Raw genomic sequence first — 15,314 nt, forward strand, 5'->3', positions numbered from 1 at the left:
GAGGGGAAGATGCAGGAATCGCCACTCAAGGGCCACTCACGCCCAATGAAGAGATGACTGTTCTGGCTTCTTGAGAAGCAGAGAGGTAGCAGCCTTAACCTAAAACGGGAGAGATCCAGCTTAGAAGCCACCCAAGAGTTTCACAGGAAGAACGAAAACAAGGGACAAACTGCAGGCGGAAAAAAATTACACATCTTCTGTAATGAAATTACACATCATCATTCAGGAGGAAGGACAATGCCCTCCAAGTGTCCAACAGCCACTTGACTGAGTGGATGACGCGCATTCCTGGGCCAAGCACCCTTGTAATTGGACTCAGCTTCCTGCACAGCCCTGGAGCCTGAGCGTGCTGGCACAAAGCCCTGGGTCCATGCTTTTCCTTCCTCCCCCAAAGGAGGGAGCTTCTTGAAGACAAAAACTTGGACCTAACTTCCACAGGGCTTTTTTTGTTGTTGTTGTTTTTAAAAAAAAGGTACTTATCACGAAAAGAGGGCAGGAAGAAAGACATATTGTGTGCTCCATTTTTTGGAAGAAAAAGGTTGTCCCTTCTTTCCTAAGACTGGAGATACCCTTCCTTCTGAGACTTCATCCACCAGAAAAGAGCCCCATTATTTCACGTCAAGATATTCCCAAGAGCCTTGGTCAAAAGGCTAAAAGAGCCACTTGCATGAGATTTAAATACATCTCTACTGACTTGATTTCTTCTTGGATAAGAATCAACTTTTTCTAATGCCTGTGTTGCTCCCCTCTACGATCCAAAAGCATGTGTCATTGGGGAGGGATAGATTGGGAGTTTGGGATTGACAAGTACACACTGCTATATTTAAAAACAGATAATCAACAAGCACCTACCGTATAGCACAGGGAACTCTTCTCAATACTCTACAGTAACCTAAATGGGAAAAAAAAACTTGGAAAAGAACAGATACATATATATGTATAAGCAGGGCTTCCCCAGTGGCTCAGCGGTAAAGAATCTGCCTGCAATGGAGGAGACAAAGGAGACATGGGTTCAGTCCCTGGGTTGGGAAGATCCCCTGGAGGAGGGAATGGCAACCCACTCCAGTAATCTTGCCTGGAGAATCCCATGGACACAGGAGCCTGGCGGGATCCAGTCCGTAGGGTAGCAAAGAGTCAAACAAGACTAAAGCAACTGAGCATGCACACACATATGTACAACTGAATCATTTTGCAGTCCACCTGAAACTAACATGACATTGTTAATCAACTATACTCCAACATAAAATAAAAAATTTCAGAAAGCATGTGTTATAGGTGGTATGACTATATCTGCAGAGTCAGTCTCATAGCTTGTACACGTGTTTAATCAGTGTTTAAACATTAGGAAAACGTACTGTCTGAAAAACATCCCACCACTCTGGCCTAGAGCATCCTGTTTGTTATATTACTTCTTCTTCTCATCTTTCTGGCCTCTGCCTCACCATCTAAGCCCCAGAGCAACAAGAGTGGTTAGGAGAAAAGAAAGGCATGAGCAAACTGAAGCATGAGCTGGAGGAAGAAGCCACTTCCCTCAACTGGGACCCACATTCAAACAGCTGTCCCTACACTCAGCTCCGATGCCACCACACAGACCACCTCCCAGGGAGCCATAAACACTGGCTTCCACCCACTTCTCTCCTCCCACCCTCCCCTTCTGCCACCTCTTCTCCATCCCTGGGCCACTCCCAGATACCCCCGGGGCCTGACAAACTGAACCCAGGGGATGCAAAAAGAAAGTAAAAACCTGCGGAGATGTCCAGGATTGCCGGCCACACTCTCAAACCAGCACAAGAAGCGTCTTGAATATAAATAAGTATCTTTAAATAGGTCACCATGCTTTCTTTTCCTTCAACTAAAAGTTCACTAATTTTGTCTGATATAATCCTGCAGCACATCAATGGTCTTCCTTGGTTTAGAGGCAACAAAGGAACTGGAGATAACTAGCAGGGCCTCAGGTAAAAACCCTCCCTTCTGGGGAACAAAGGTGCCCTGGTGGAAACACAAGGTGGAACAATGGCACCAAAGACTGAGACTGCCCTCTGGAACATCATCCACCACGGACTCCATTCTGGACTTTCCAAAGCAAAGGGCAGCGGTCCAGGTAAGCCACACCCTGTGGAAGTTAACTGTGCAGCTCAAACTGAGACCTGAACCCACGGTCTTTTAACTGAGATCACACACCTGGTCTCAGGACTTAATGAAGCTCAGGTTCTTGACGTCTCATCACAGAAAGAATTCAGTGAGAGACAAAGTGATGGGTAAGAAGCGGATTTATTTAGAGAGAAACACACTCCACAGACACAGTGTGGTCCACCTCAGAAGGCAAAAGCGGCCTTGAAATATGGCATGCTTAGTTTTATGGCCTGGTAATTTCTGGGGCTGGGCTTCCTTGGTGGCTCAGACGGTAAAGAATCCCCCTGCAATGGGGGAGACCTGGGTTCGATCCCTGGGTTGGGAAGATCCCCTGGAGAAGGGAATGGCTACTTCAGCATTCTTGCCTGGAGAATTCCATGGACAGAGGAGCCTGGCAGGCTACAGTCTGTGGGGTCACAAAAAGTCAGACAGCAACTTTCACTTTCTTCCAATGAGTGGGAGGATTATTCCAACTATAAGGGGAAGGGATGGGGATTTTCCAGGAACTGGGCCACTGCCCACTTTCTGGCCTTTAATGATTGGCCTCAGAACTATCATAGCACGGGTGGGTGTATCATTTAGCATGCTGATGTATTAAGATATACTGATGCTCAAGGTCTAATGGAAGCCAACTCATCCACCATCTTGGGCTTATTTGGTTATAATCAGTTTCTGTCATGTCCTCGGGTTATGTCATTCTTTTAAAGTTTGTGCCCTTCCCTCCTTTCAGAAGCAGAAACACCTCCCTGAGATTCTCAAGTGCTTCTTCTGAGTTTCTAATCCTGTGCTAAGTAGTTTGTGTATAGAACTCCGTTTTATCATCAAGCAATCATGTGAGATTGATAATTTGTCTCCTCTCACACTTGACTAAGAAGCCACAGGATGTGGGGCCCATGGCACAAAATCACATAGCAACAGCAGAGCCAAAACCAAAGCCCAGGGGTTTACCTCCACAGCTCTTAACCAGCCAGAATGGCACTTGCTCACTGGCATCATGGAAGACTCTTGACAGAGACCGTGTAACCTCAAGGCTTGCTTTCTTCTTCCTTTCTTCCCCATCACTTTGTCCCTTCCCACCTCCACGGGACCCTTTCTTGTCTTCCCAGAGAAGGAAGCCATCAGTCATAAGTGGCCCCCTACCCAAACTCTAAAGCATTTAGGATCCAGTAAGCCAATCCCTCCTAAAGAACACTTGGCTGAGGTGGTAATCTGCCTGCAATGCAGGAGAGCCGGGTTCAATCCCTGGGTGGAGAAGATCCCCTGGAGAAGGGAATGGGAACCAACTAACATACATCCCTCCCCACCTTCCTTTATCTCGCCTGACACACCTCTTGCCATTGTTGCCATAGAAACCACCCAGTGTTATCAGGCAAATGCAAGGGCAGGGCCCAGGGAAATTGCCATTTTCATTTTATCATGGCCTCAGGCACTTTAGAAAGTAAGTCCTCCATCTACAGGCATCTTGGCACCTCTATCCAGAAGTCAAGACAATAGACCTAAAAGAAACTCCCTGGGGAGTTGCATAAAGAACATTTTTGAGAAGTTATGCCTTAATTACTACCTCCCAGGGAAAAGGAGCTTTTCCGAGCAGCAGTATATAATTCACTGCTTCTCTGCATGTGTGAGTCTGACGGGATGGAGCTCTGGAATGAGAAGCTGGAGCCCCAGACTCCATCCTGGTCTGTACTTGCCTTGGCTTTGGAACCTGAATGCAGCCTTGATTTCTTCACCTGTCAAGTGGGGAGAATCCTGAGGCTAAAACAGTTAGTGGCTGGGGTGGGGGGGGGTGGGGGGGCGGGGAACCTTACTGGCATTTAAGTAGCAGTGAACAAAGTCTAGAAACAAAAGCAATTTAATATGATTCTTTTGCCATTTACCCCGTGAGGTAGACCCTTCACTCCCTGCAGTCCTACAACTTGGGGTCACTGCCACTGGAAAGCACCGATCTCCCCAACCCCTATCAGGAGGGAATCCCTGAGCCTTCCCCTGCTCCCCACCCTCCTCTCCCCAACTTACCAAGGCCTTCCTGGGCTCAGGGCCCCTCCTCTCAGGGCTTCCTCGCTCCCAGAGCTCAGTTCCTTGAATGAACACAGGCTGACACACCTATACCGTTCACTAATTAGAAACCTCCCCAGGCTCCGCTCGGGGCCAACTGAAGCAGAGCCTGTGGGCCAAGTCCCCAGCCCGGCAGCTGGAGGCCTGCCAGCCCCTGCCCCCCTTTCTCCCCAACCTTCACTCTTGCCCTGCCTCCCAACAGTCAGGAAGAGACGAGGGGCTGGCAGCCAGAAGGGGCCCCAAGGGCTGCCAAATGCCCCCCTCCCCCCTGCAAAAAAAAAAAAGCGGGGGGAAGGGGAAAGGAAACAATTCTTGACTACAGTCGACTCTGTATTTCTTTCCGGGGGAGCCGGCTTTCTGAGCAAGGTCTCCCTCTGCGTCCTGACTGACACCCAGGAGCAGAGCCAGCCCAGATCTTCCCTGGCTTTGTTAAGGATCAGGAGTGGCCCAGGAGGAGGGGGGAGGGGAGGGCTCAGGAGCCAAGATGGGGGAGGGGCAGACAGAGATGGTCCATTTTCCAATAGGGGAAAAAAAAAATGTCCTATGGCCCATGCACTCTATTCACAGTGGGGGTGAGGGTGAGGGAGGGGGCAGTTACTCTGGAATCTGAAAGCCAACACATTTCACTTCCCTAGACCCACCACCCCATCTGTACGGAGGGCGTATCCTCTCCCCCACCACCAACACCAAGGTGTCTAAGAAGACCCTCCACCCCAGATTCCCCGGGGCAAATTCTGTGCCTTGTCCCTACTGGCGTGGGTTTCACAAGTTATCTGTTGCCCCCTGAAGACTCAAGCACCCAGCTTTCTCTGCTTCCTGGGGTCTCAGCTCCATCAGAGGCTTGACACTGAGTCGCTGTCATGTCACTGGCCACACACGCCATTCAGAGGGTTTTCCGGGACCTCGGGTGGAATCGGACATTAGGAAGAACCCCAACGCCCAGAAAACAAGCCCCCACATCTGTTAAGGACGCTTCAGTCCCCACTCCACTCAGAAGTGAGGTCAATGCTGGAGAGAGCGGAGTAAGGAAACATCACTTTTTTGGACAGAACATCTGGTTTCTTTGCCAGGATCATGTTCAACATTCTGGCACCCGAGGCTCAGACAGGATGAACCTGAAAACCCATGTTCCTGAAGCGGGGAAATGGCGCCATGGGGTCTTCCCTGGCTGCGTGGACAACACAACAGCTCATCCTGCATACACCCAATGAACCAAGCGTGTTAGCACACGCTGCTTCTGATCCTCGTCTGCTGAAGCTGGGTCCTGGCAGGTGTCCTGTGGAGGCCATCCGTGGAGGACAGTGCTGCCCAGCCCCGAAACGTGGCCTCAAGGACTCCCCAGTCCTCTGAACGCCAGCAACTGGAGGGCTGGGTCCTAGAGTTCAGTTGGCAGATGAAGGCAGGACTCTGCTTCTGGGCACTGGGGTAAGTTCCTAATAATGTCTGACTGTACCCATCCCGTTTCTGAGCAGCACAAGTGTCCAGGGTCAAACTCTGGGGCCCCCTCTGCCCCCACAGCCACTCCACCCACATCCTGGACACTACAGTCTCATTAGAAAAGACCCTGATGCTGGGAAAGAATGAAGGCAGGAGGAGAAGGGAACAACAGAGGATGAGATGGTTGTATGGCATCACCAACTCAACAGACATGAGTTTGAGCAAACTCCGGGAGATGGTGATGGACAGGGAGGCCTGGCGTGCTGTAGTCCATGGAGTCACAGAGTTGGACACAACTGAGAGACTGAACAACAACAAGAGTGAAGCTGCCAGAGGAAGGAGGGTCAGCCCCAGACCGTGGTGCACAAGCCCTAAAGAGCACGCCTAACTCATCCATGGGCTTCCCTGATAGCTCAGTTGGGAAAGAATCTGCCTGCAATGCGGGAGACCTGGGTTCAATCCCTGGGTTGGGACGATCCCCTGGAGAAGAGAAAGGCTACCCACTCCAGCATTCTGGCCTGGAAAAATTCCATGGACTGTATAGTCCATGGGGTTGGAAACAGCTGGGCACGACTGAGCGATTTTCACTAACTCATCCATAAAACATCTAAGTCTTGGACCTCAGTCTTCTGTTTACTGTCAACTGGGTTTATGCCACAAAGAAAGCACAGTTTCATTACCTTTTCTCCCAACAGCCCCACTACAGTCTGTGAAAGTGGATCTGATGTGGATGCTTCCAATGTATAGACAGAGAGGTGGAAATCAAGTGAATCATTCCAAAAAGAAACTACACCCAAGTGCTTAGGCTTTATATGTACTCTTCATCTTTACACACTCGCATACACGTGTGCAGACATGACCCTATGCAGTTGATGCTATCAACTCTTCCTTTACAGATAAGGAAACGGAGGCTCAGAGAAAATATATCTCTTGCCTTGGGTGGCAAGTATGTGGCGGAAACTGGGGTTTGAACCAAAGCCACTTCATACCAGGATGAGGCCCCGCAACGCCAGGTACAACCTGCGGAGACAAGTGGCCTGCCTGACACAGCCAGTTTGACCTTTGTTTTAAAGGCTGGCTGACTAAGCATCAGAGAGGAGAAGTCGCTTGCCAAGATTAAGGCAGCTAAGAGAACCTACTATGTGCCAGGCATTCTGCATTATCATAGCTGATCTCACACACACCCCATTTGAGAAATACATAAGACAAGACTCACATCACTCAGGTTCTGAAAGACAGGCTTGCATTGGAACCCAGGTCATTCCACCAGCCAAGGCCAGGCTGCTTTCACCAACATTCCCTGCCCACCAGCTCCTCTCCAGAGGCCTGTGCTGGGGCCCTTCTGTCCCTCCTGGCTGCTGCACACTGGCCACTTCCATTTCTGAAATCCCCAAGCTCCAGGACTTGTGCCTCTCAAAAGAGTTGAGGGCATGCAAACTACTGAACAGTGGGCCAAGCATCACCTGCAAGTGGCAGGTGTCCAGGAACAAACCTTCTGGTTGATGGGGTCACAGGCTTTTGCTGCCAAAGGCCCCCATTCCCCTGCTTGGCCATGGAGGCAGAGGGATTCAGAAGAAAGGGAGCCAGGTTAGCTTCTCACCTCACTACTTACCTGCTAAGGGGACCCCTCCGCTGAGCCCCAGAGTCCACACCTGTGAAATGGAGGTAAAAGGCCTTCCTCGAAGGGTTGCTGTTAAGACAGGAGATGAAGCAGGCAAAGAAGTTGGTTGCGACCAGGACGAGGACAGATGGGAGCCTGCCTGCCATCTCAGCAAACTGGCCAGAGATCACAAGGAGAAGTAGAGGGGCTCTGAACATCTGCCAACCAGACCACCAGCGTCCTGGGGCATTAGAAGTATAAACTCACTGATCTGTGTCTTGGCTGTGGCAGAAGCAGCCTGAGCAGGAACCCCCTGGGAGGATAAGGCTTCCCCCCTCCAAGCCCCACCAAGCCCAGCTCCTGCAACGCCAGCTAACCGCCCTTCTCATTTAAGAGTCAGGTTTCATTCAAACATGCCAATCCCCAATTATCTATGTGGTCTCCATCTACTTCTGAATCTCTGAGGATGGCTGAGCCAATCTATTTCCCACATCATTTTTTTTCAAGCCATGTCCACCTGCTTAGCATCCAGCAAGGTGTTCTAGAGTCACAAGAGGAGAAGCATGGGAGAAGAGAATGGTTCACAGGCTGGAGAAGGCAGAGGTGGACAGAGAAAAGAAAGACTAAAACTAAATGCAGTTCCTGGATAAGCAGTCTCCTTAAAAACAATAATAATGATGACGAAACATTTTTTTTTCCCGTAGTTTTGTAGTATGTGAGGAGGACCAACAACAAAACCAAACGTGGGCCCAAGCCTGTTCATTTTCTGCTTCTCTCTCATTCGCTTTAGCACTTCCTGCCCTGCCCTCCCCTCCTGCCCAACGCCCCCCCAATCCTGCATTTCATTAAACCAAGAATTTTTGGAACTTGCTCATATCAAAACTTAGCAATTGTGTGTCCCATTTTCTATGGCTGCTGCTGCTAAGTCACTTCAGTCATGTCCGACTCTGTGCGACCCCATAGACAGCAGCCCACCAGGCTCCGCCATCCCTGGGATTCTTCAGGCAACACTGGAGTGGATTGCCATTTCCTTCTCCAATGCATGAAAGTGAAAAGTGAAAGTGAAGTCGCTCAGTCGTATCCGACTCTTTGCGACCCCATGGACTGCAGCCTACCAGGCTCCTCCATCCGTGGGATTTTCCAGGCAAGAGTACTGCAGTGGATCACCATTGCCTTCTCCATTTCCTATAGCAGAGAATAGCTAATCTGAGAAACGACTAGAAGCTAACCTGATCAATGGGCTAGAGAACAGAGATGCTCTCAAAGTCATCCTGTCTGACAGCTGATGACTCTAGCTGAGTAACAGCCGTTACTGTCAGAAACCCTGTAGGCATTTCTATAGGAATAATTTCCCCCAAAGAAACTGTGTACCTGAAAAGCTTATTTTAAAGCTGAGTGCTAAGGTAAGCTAACAGTGACAAAATCTAAGCCTCCCTTTTCCCTCTGCCTGCCGGGAAACTCAATGACCCAATCAGGTCAAGAACCACTGCATAGAAAGACACACATGTCCACCACAGACAAGTTCTTCTTTCCCCCTAGACTCCACCACCTATCCTAATTCAGAGGCTCCTTACCTCTGGTTTTTTTTCTCTAAGTTCTCTGACACTGTTATATGGGACTTTTTTTTCCCTCAAAGCTCACTTGAATACCTCATTAAAGGAATAGATGGGGTCATTGTTATTTAGTCACTCAGTCATATCCAACTCTTTGCAACCCCATGGACCGCAGCACACCAGGCTTCCCTGTCCTTCACCATCTCCCAGAATTTGCTCAAACTCACGTCCACTGAGTCAGTGATGCCATCCAACCATGGGTCATTATTTCTACACAAAGGGAACGAGCTCAGTGAACTCTAGGCAGGAGTGGAAGGTGAACAGGGAGCCTGCAGGCAAAGACTCCAACACTGCCTGCCTCTGGCCAGGCTGGTTCGGAACCTGGGGAGTCACGCCCTCCAGACCAGTCCTGCCTCCAAGGCCATAGCGCCGCCCGGAGCCACACCCAGCTTGATCCTGTAGTCCAGGAACTATAAGTCTCAGGCCTCCCCAGAAGAACCCAGGAGCAGCAGCCCTCTAGTCCCCCATCTCCCCTTCCAACATACTCAGGCAGAGCGGCTTAGCAGAGCTAGTTCTGGGTGTTCCGTCCAGAAGGGGGTGGGGGTGAGGGGGCCGGAAGGTAGTGATGCTAGCAATCACTGACAGTGGGTCCCACTCATTCCCCGAGACTATTTTACGACTTTGAACTCAGTATGCAAATTTATGCAAGACAAGATGCAAAGCAGTGCTCCGAGCCAGAAGTCCCGTTGCTTTTCTCCCCCTTCTTTGAAGCTGCACTGAACCACTGTAAATCAGCCCTCGCCTCTGCCCCCCTTTATGCTGCCCCAGCAACTGCAGAGGCAAAGCCTCCCCTGGCCCGCCCGCCGGCCTGCCTGCCCTGGGACTTTGAATGACTGCACATTTCTATAGCACCTTTATAAGTGCAGCGGGCCAGACGGCCACTTGGGCGGCTCCGCCCCTCGGCATAATCCCCGGCATTGTAAGCGGCGGGGAAGGAGGCTGGGGAGATGCTGGAGGGAGCCAGTCCGCCCGGCCGAAGCCCTGAATTCTGAAAGGGCCCGGACCGGCCCAGGCCTGCTTCCTTTTCTTTCCCCAACATTTCTAGGTACTTCTGCACATTCCGCTACCGAACACACCCACACATTTCTTAGGTCCAGACTTCAAGCAGGTCTCAGGGTCCCCCTGCTATTTTTCTTCCAGGCCCACCTACTCCAACCCCCCTCCCAGCGCCGCCCCGCCTCGCCTCCGTGTGACTTCTGGGTTTCTTTGAAACCAGTGGGTCCCAGCCCATCACCACCATGGGATGCAGGCTCAGCAGCCGCTGGTGTGCCCAGCCCCACCCCCAGCATCCCAGCCATCCCCAGGAAGCCAGCAGCACAGCCCCTGAGTCCTGGGAACAAAGACAAAAGAGCCAACAGCAAAGCCGGAACTGCTGGGGTTTGCTGCCTCGAAATAAGAAGGGTGTGTTTAAAATGCTCAAAAAGCAACCTGCTCACAGAGGAAGGCAGGCTGGGATGGGGAGGGGGGTGTTATTCTTCAGAGTGGGGGAGAAGAGATGGGTGATGGAGTGGAGGCAGTGGCGTTCAGTGCTAAGGTCTCATCTGGGCCACCCCACCCAACTCGGACTTCCGCATTCTTCATTCAGCATCCCAATCCCTGCCCCAGCCCAGGACCCTCTCCTACACAGGAACCTCCAAACTCGCCCCTCTCTCTTCCCTGCACCCCCCCACCCCTCCCCACCCCTGCAAGCCCAGGCTTCTCCCAACAGTGTCCCCTTCCCCCCAGCCCTCCTCACACTGCAGACACCCTGCTCTTGACACTTCTTTCCAGGGCACCCACTCAGCTTCCACCCCACATTCCCCGCTCCCCCCCCCCCCACCCTGGTGTCCCCTCTTCCCAACGTGCAACACAAGAGAAAAATGCGGAAGGAGGCTGTCTGGCCATTGGGAGCAGGCAGAGGAGGCAGCTGGGGCTAGCTGGCGGAAAGGAGTCCCATAACCAGGCAGAAAATCCTGTGACATTCTTCCCGTGAACTCACCCCATTGTCCCCGAGTTCCCCTAACGACTCCAGGGAGGAGTGCACGGGGAGAATTCCCCACATCTGGTCCCTTCTGAAGAACCCTGACCTGCCTCGGGGGTTGGGAGGCAGGGGAGCTGGTTTTTCAGGCAGAAAGTGAGAACGAAGAACGGAAAAAAAAAAAAAAAAACTAAAACGTTTAGGAAGGACGTGTACTATCGCACTTGGTTACAACAGTCAAAATCCAAAGGATTCTATGAACTTGGAGGCCTTTTGAACAAAAGTTCACCCTGCTGGGTTTAGTTTGTCAGAAAACCACAGTACCCCCCGGTGGACCACGGTGGGGGGGCGGGGGGAGCGGACGCAGGGCTGGGGGGATGGGCGCCCGCAGTAAAAGGACTTTGCAGATTCTTTTCCCTGGCATTAGCGCTTTCTAAGAGAAGCTGGAAGGGTTAACCTCCAGGCAGGCTGGGGAGGGAGGCAAGCCCCAGCCAGAAGAAAGGGACTGAGGGGTTCCGCTGGAGGAAGCCCTAACTTGCTGTGCACTCAAGGTCAAAATGCGACCGTAAAAAATTTCAACTCTGACCCCTTCTTGTCTTCTCAAGAACAGACAAAAAACAATAGCAGGCTGAAGGAACGGGGTGGGGGGGGGGGGGGGCGATGGGGGGTGAGCAGGGGGAAGGGGGTCAACACTAAGACGGGAGCAAGAATTTTTCACTTTTTCTTTTCTTCCTTCCTTCTTTTTGTAAATGTCTCTAAGTTTGAGAAACTTGGTCAGACTCGCTTGCTTTTTAAACAACGGCAGCAAGCAGTGAACACATTTCACCACTGTCTCCAAGAGGAAAGAAAATAATTACAGCTTCCTCCAGACCACTGAAGCAGGAGGCTTTTGTAATTAAAAAAAGAAAAAGAAAAAAACACAACAACAACCAAAAAAAAAAAAAAAACACGTGAGATATTTATAGTCTGGTTGTGTCCAAAAAAAAAAAAACTTGTTGGGGGGAAGGGGGCGGGGGCTTAGAGCTCCTTACAAAGAATCTCGGAGCCCCCATTCTATGGGACAGGAAGAGCTCCGTCAATTAGCATAGGACGGCGGGGGGCGACACCTCGCTCTGTTAAGGGTAGTTGCGTCCCGGCTGGGGCATCCTCCCGCCCGGACGCCCGGGGGCCCAGATGCTAAAATGAGCGGCAAGGCTGCCCGCGCCCCAGACTGCATGCAGCCGACGACCTGGCTTGAGTTACAGTGACTCAACGGTTGGGGTCTCCTTCTCGCCTCCCAAATGCTCCTCTTTTATCATTCCACCCAACACAAAAGCGAGCGCCTTCTTCGTCCTCTCTGTAAAATAGCAGCGTTCCTTTTTTTTTTTTTTTTACTCCTCCTAGGCAGCCCACCCTACAAAAAGTATGCACAAGTCTTTTCTTCTCACCTCACAATCCCAGAAGGAAGGGACCTCAATGAGCCGCTGCCTTCTCCTAGCGCCCCCTTCTCACTAGAGGTCCCTGGTGTCACCGGTACCCGCCAGCCTCCGCCCCCGCACCCCCCACCCCCACCCCGGGCAGCGTCCTCCACCAGGACCTCTCCGGGAACCTTTGGCCGGCGACCACCAGCTCAAATGGTGCCCCAGATAAGCCTCAAGCTCCTACTCCCACCGATCTGACCAGCACCCTCCTCCCCAGCAAATCCCCCCTCCAAAACAGAAGTCGGGTACCTTCCAGTAGGGAAGCCTATGGTAACAGGGATGCCTTCTCTCTCCGTATTATTCCCCACCAAATTAGTAGCCGGGGATCTTCCGCCCTCTCCAGCTCCAGTTCCTCTCCCCGGGCCTGACTTTCGGGTCTTCCCCCCTCCCAACAACGCCCCCACCCCCACCCAGAGCCGGCCCAGGACCCTGCTCTTCCTCCGTTAAAACGGTCTCTGAGGTCCCGCCTTACACTCCTTCCCTCCAGAAGGGCCGCTAGCCGGGCTCCCCACCCCCCACCCCCGCCCTCTAAGTTTCTCCCAACTAGTTGTCCCAGCCCCGCGTTACCTGCAACCTGCTCGGGGCTGGCGCTATACTCGGCATCACCGTGCTTCTCGCAAGTGCCCTCGCCGTGGACCAGCGCCCGCAGGGGCAGCTCGGAGCCCGGGTTGGGATAGCAGCGCAGCCCCTGGCCGCAGCGCGGGGTGTACACGCCGCACCGCTCGCCCTCCAGCCGGGCGCACACGGAGCAGCAGCCGCAGCCCGGCTCGCGGACCAGCTCGCAGGGCACGCGGGCGTCGCCGGCCGGCTCGGCCGCGGCGCCGGGCGGGGGCTTGCAGGCGGCCAGGCTCTCGGGCGTGCAGGGCGGGCAGCGGAACAGCACCTCGGCGCGCGCCCCGCAGTCGCCGCCGCCCGCGCCCAGCAGCAGCAGCAGCAGCAGCGGCGGCAGCAGCAGCGGCAGCGCGGGGCCGCCCAGTCTCGGCTGCATGTCGGCGGCGGTGAGCGCGACGGCGGCGAGCGAGCGGGCAGGTGGCACGGCCCTGCGAGCGCGGGAGCCGCCTCCTCCGCTTCTTTCTCCACCCCCGCCGCCGCAGCCGGGTCCTAAAGGGCCCTGCTTCTCCCCGCCCCCTTGCCTTCTCCCCTCCCCCTTTTGGAGACCACCCCCTTCCCCCGACACTCCCGCGCGCGGGCCTCTGCGTGCGCGCACGCCCACTCGCCCACCCCCACCTCCTCGCCTGCAGCGTGGGTCCCCTACACCCTCTGGCCTCCGTCCCTTCACGCACTTCCACCCCGGGCTCCCTGACTCCAGGAAGATGAGAATAACTTGGGGGTTTGGGTTAAGATCGGCGCGGGAGAGGGCAGGAGTGGGTGCTTTTGTCTCCTGTTTTCGGTTCAATTCGGAAGGACTTCGTTTGTGCGCTTCCCATGTGGCCGGCGCTGGGCTCACTGCTGGAGGGAATGCAGAGGACGTCAGGCATGACCTTCAAGTAGATTTCAGTCTACTCCCAGCAGTTCCCTCCATCCTCGGGTTTTCCCCCACTGCTGACGTGCCGTTTGGGACAGTGACTTCGGAGTCGGGAGGCTGTTCACGTCCTCTAGATCAGCCTACCCCCGAACTGCCCCTCTTAGGGACTATTGCAGTTTCCCAACCCTGCAGGCATCTGGTAACGTGTAAGTACCTGAAATACAATTTCTGGACACTAAGAAATCTCCCCTCTTCCGGGCTTACTCAGCTCCACACCCCCTCCCTCCGCAGAGAATCCCTTGGGGACCTGCCCCACCGCACCCACTGCAGATCACCCTGGACAAGCAGGACAGAACACCCTGCTTCAGGGGTCTTAGGTCAGAGCCGTGTTCCAGGTGTGGGAGAATGCCCTGCAGTAAGGTCATTTAGAGCTCACTCCATTAAATGCAGGTGGACAAGAATGGCCTCCCTTCATTGTTCAGCTTGATTTACTGACTCATCCATCCAAGCTGTCCCCAACTCACAGAAATTCCAGACTGGACCCCACAGTCCAGTCTTGAATTATCACGCATCTCTTGTGACCCTAACAAAGATTCTTTTCAGATTCTCTTGGAAGGGATAGGATCATTGAACTGCCTCCAGCCTGGGTCTGATTTCTCAATACTTCCATGCCACCCTTCCACGTGGCCACCTGGCCTTGAAAGTCCGCGCCATGCCCCAGGAAGGCAAGTGCCTGATCTTAAGGAACCAACAATGTTACGAGGGTGAGTTTAGTGAGATGAACAAATAACTGGTTGTCAGAGGCTTTGAGGAGGAGAAATGTTTAAATGGCAAGGTGATGGGGATTGCAGGGGTGGATCAGAATTTAAATTGAAGCTTGGAATTCTACCAGGGGACATACAGACATAGCAAGGGCGTCCTGAGCAGAGGGACCAGCTAAAGCAAAGACCTGAAAATAGGAAAGCAAGGATGGAGAAAGGCTTGGAGGCAGGGGGAGGACTGGCAGGAAATCCAGTTGACTTGGGTGGAGGGTTGGCTTCATATAATGGGCAGGGAGGTGCAGCGTCCGTGTTTGGGCAGAGGAGTGAAATAGAACTGGACTTCTGGAAATCACAGAGCTGTATCTAGTGCAGACCTGATGGAACTAAGAAGAGACAGGCATGGGAAGCTGCTGGTCACCCTTCCCTTCGGTGACCCTAGCATCCTGTGCCAACCTTGTAACATTTGTTTCTATTGGTCTCATCCGCTAGAGTCTGAACATCTTCAGAGTAGACACACTCTGGCATGATGCTGTCCAATAAAATCTATTGCAAACCACAAACGTGAACCACATGTGCAATTTTCAATTTTCTAGTAGTCATGCTAAAATATAGTAAAAAGAAATAAATGAAACCCATTCTAGTATATACTTTATTTAGTTTCTTCAAAATATCATTTCAAGGTGTAGTCTATATTAAAAGTTATTAGAGATTTAACACTCCTTTTTTCATACTAAATCCTCAAACTCTGAGGTGTATCTTATGCGTATGTGTCTGTGTGTGCTCAGTTGTGTCCGACTCTTGGCAACCCAAGACTGTAGGCTTGGGCTACAGCT

The 15,314-nt window shown here is 52.6% G+C and overlaps 1 protein-coding gene across 1 annotated transcript in view; it reads right to left on the bottom strand.

Moving 5' to 3' along the window:
* The window catches only part of IGFBP2 (insulin like growth factor binding protein 2), a 29,119-nt gene extending 15,762 nt beyond the window's left edge, over positions 1-13,357 (bottom strand). Inside the window, exon 1 of the mRNA XM_043910105.1 lies at positions 12,823-13,357. Within this exon, the coding sequence (XP_043766040.1) occupies positions 12,823-13,243 (421 nt within the window). The 5' untranslated portion in view covers positions 13,244-13,357. The remainder of the gene's footprint in view (positions 1-12,822) is intronic.
* Between the last annotated feature and the right edge of the window lie 1,957 nt (positions 13,358-15,314).

This window comes from Cervus elaphus, chromosome 8 (assembly GCF_910594005.1).
Source record: "Cervus elaphus chromosome 8, mCerEla1.1, whole genome shotgun sequence".
In the NCBI taxonomy this organism is placed as follows: domain Eukaryota; kingdom Metazoa; phylum Chordata; class Mammalia; order Artiodactyla; family Cervidae; genus Cervus; species Cervus elaphus.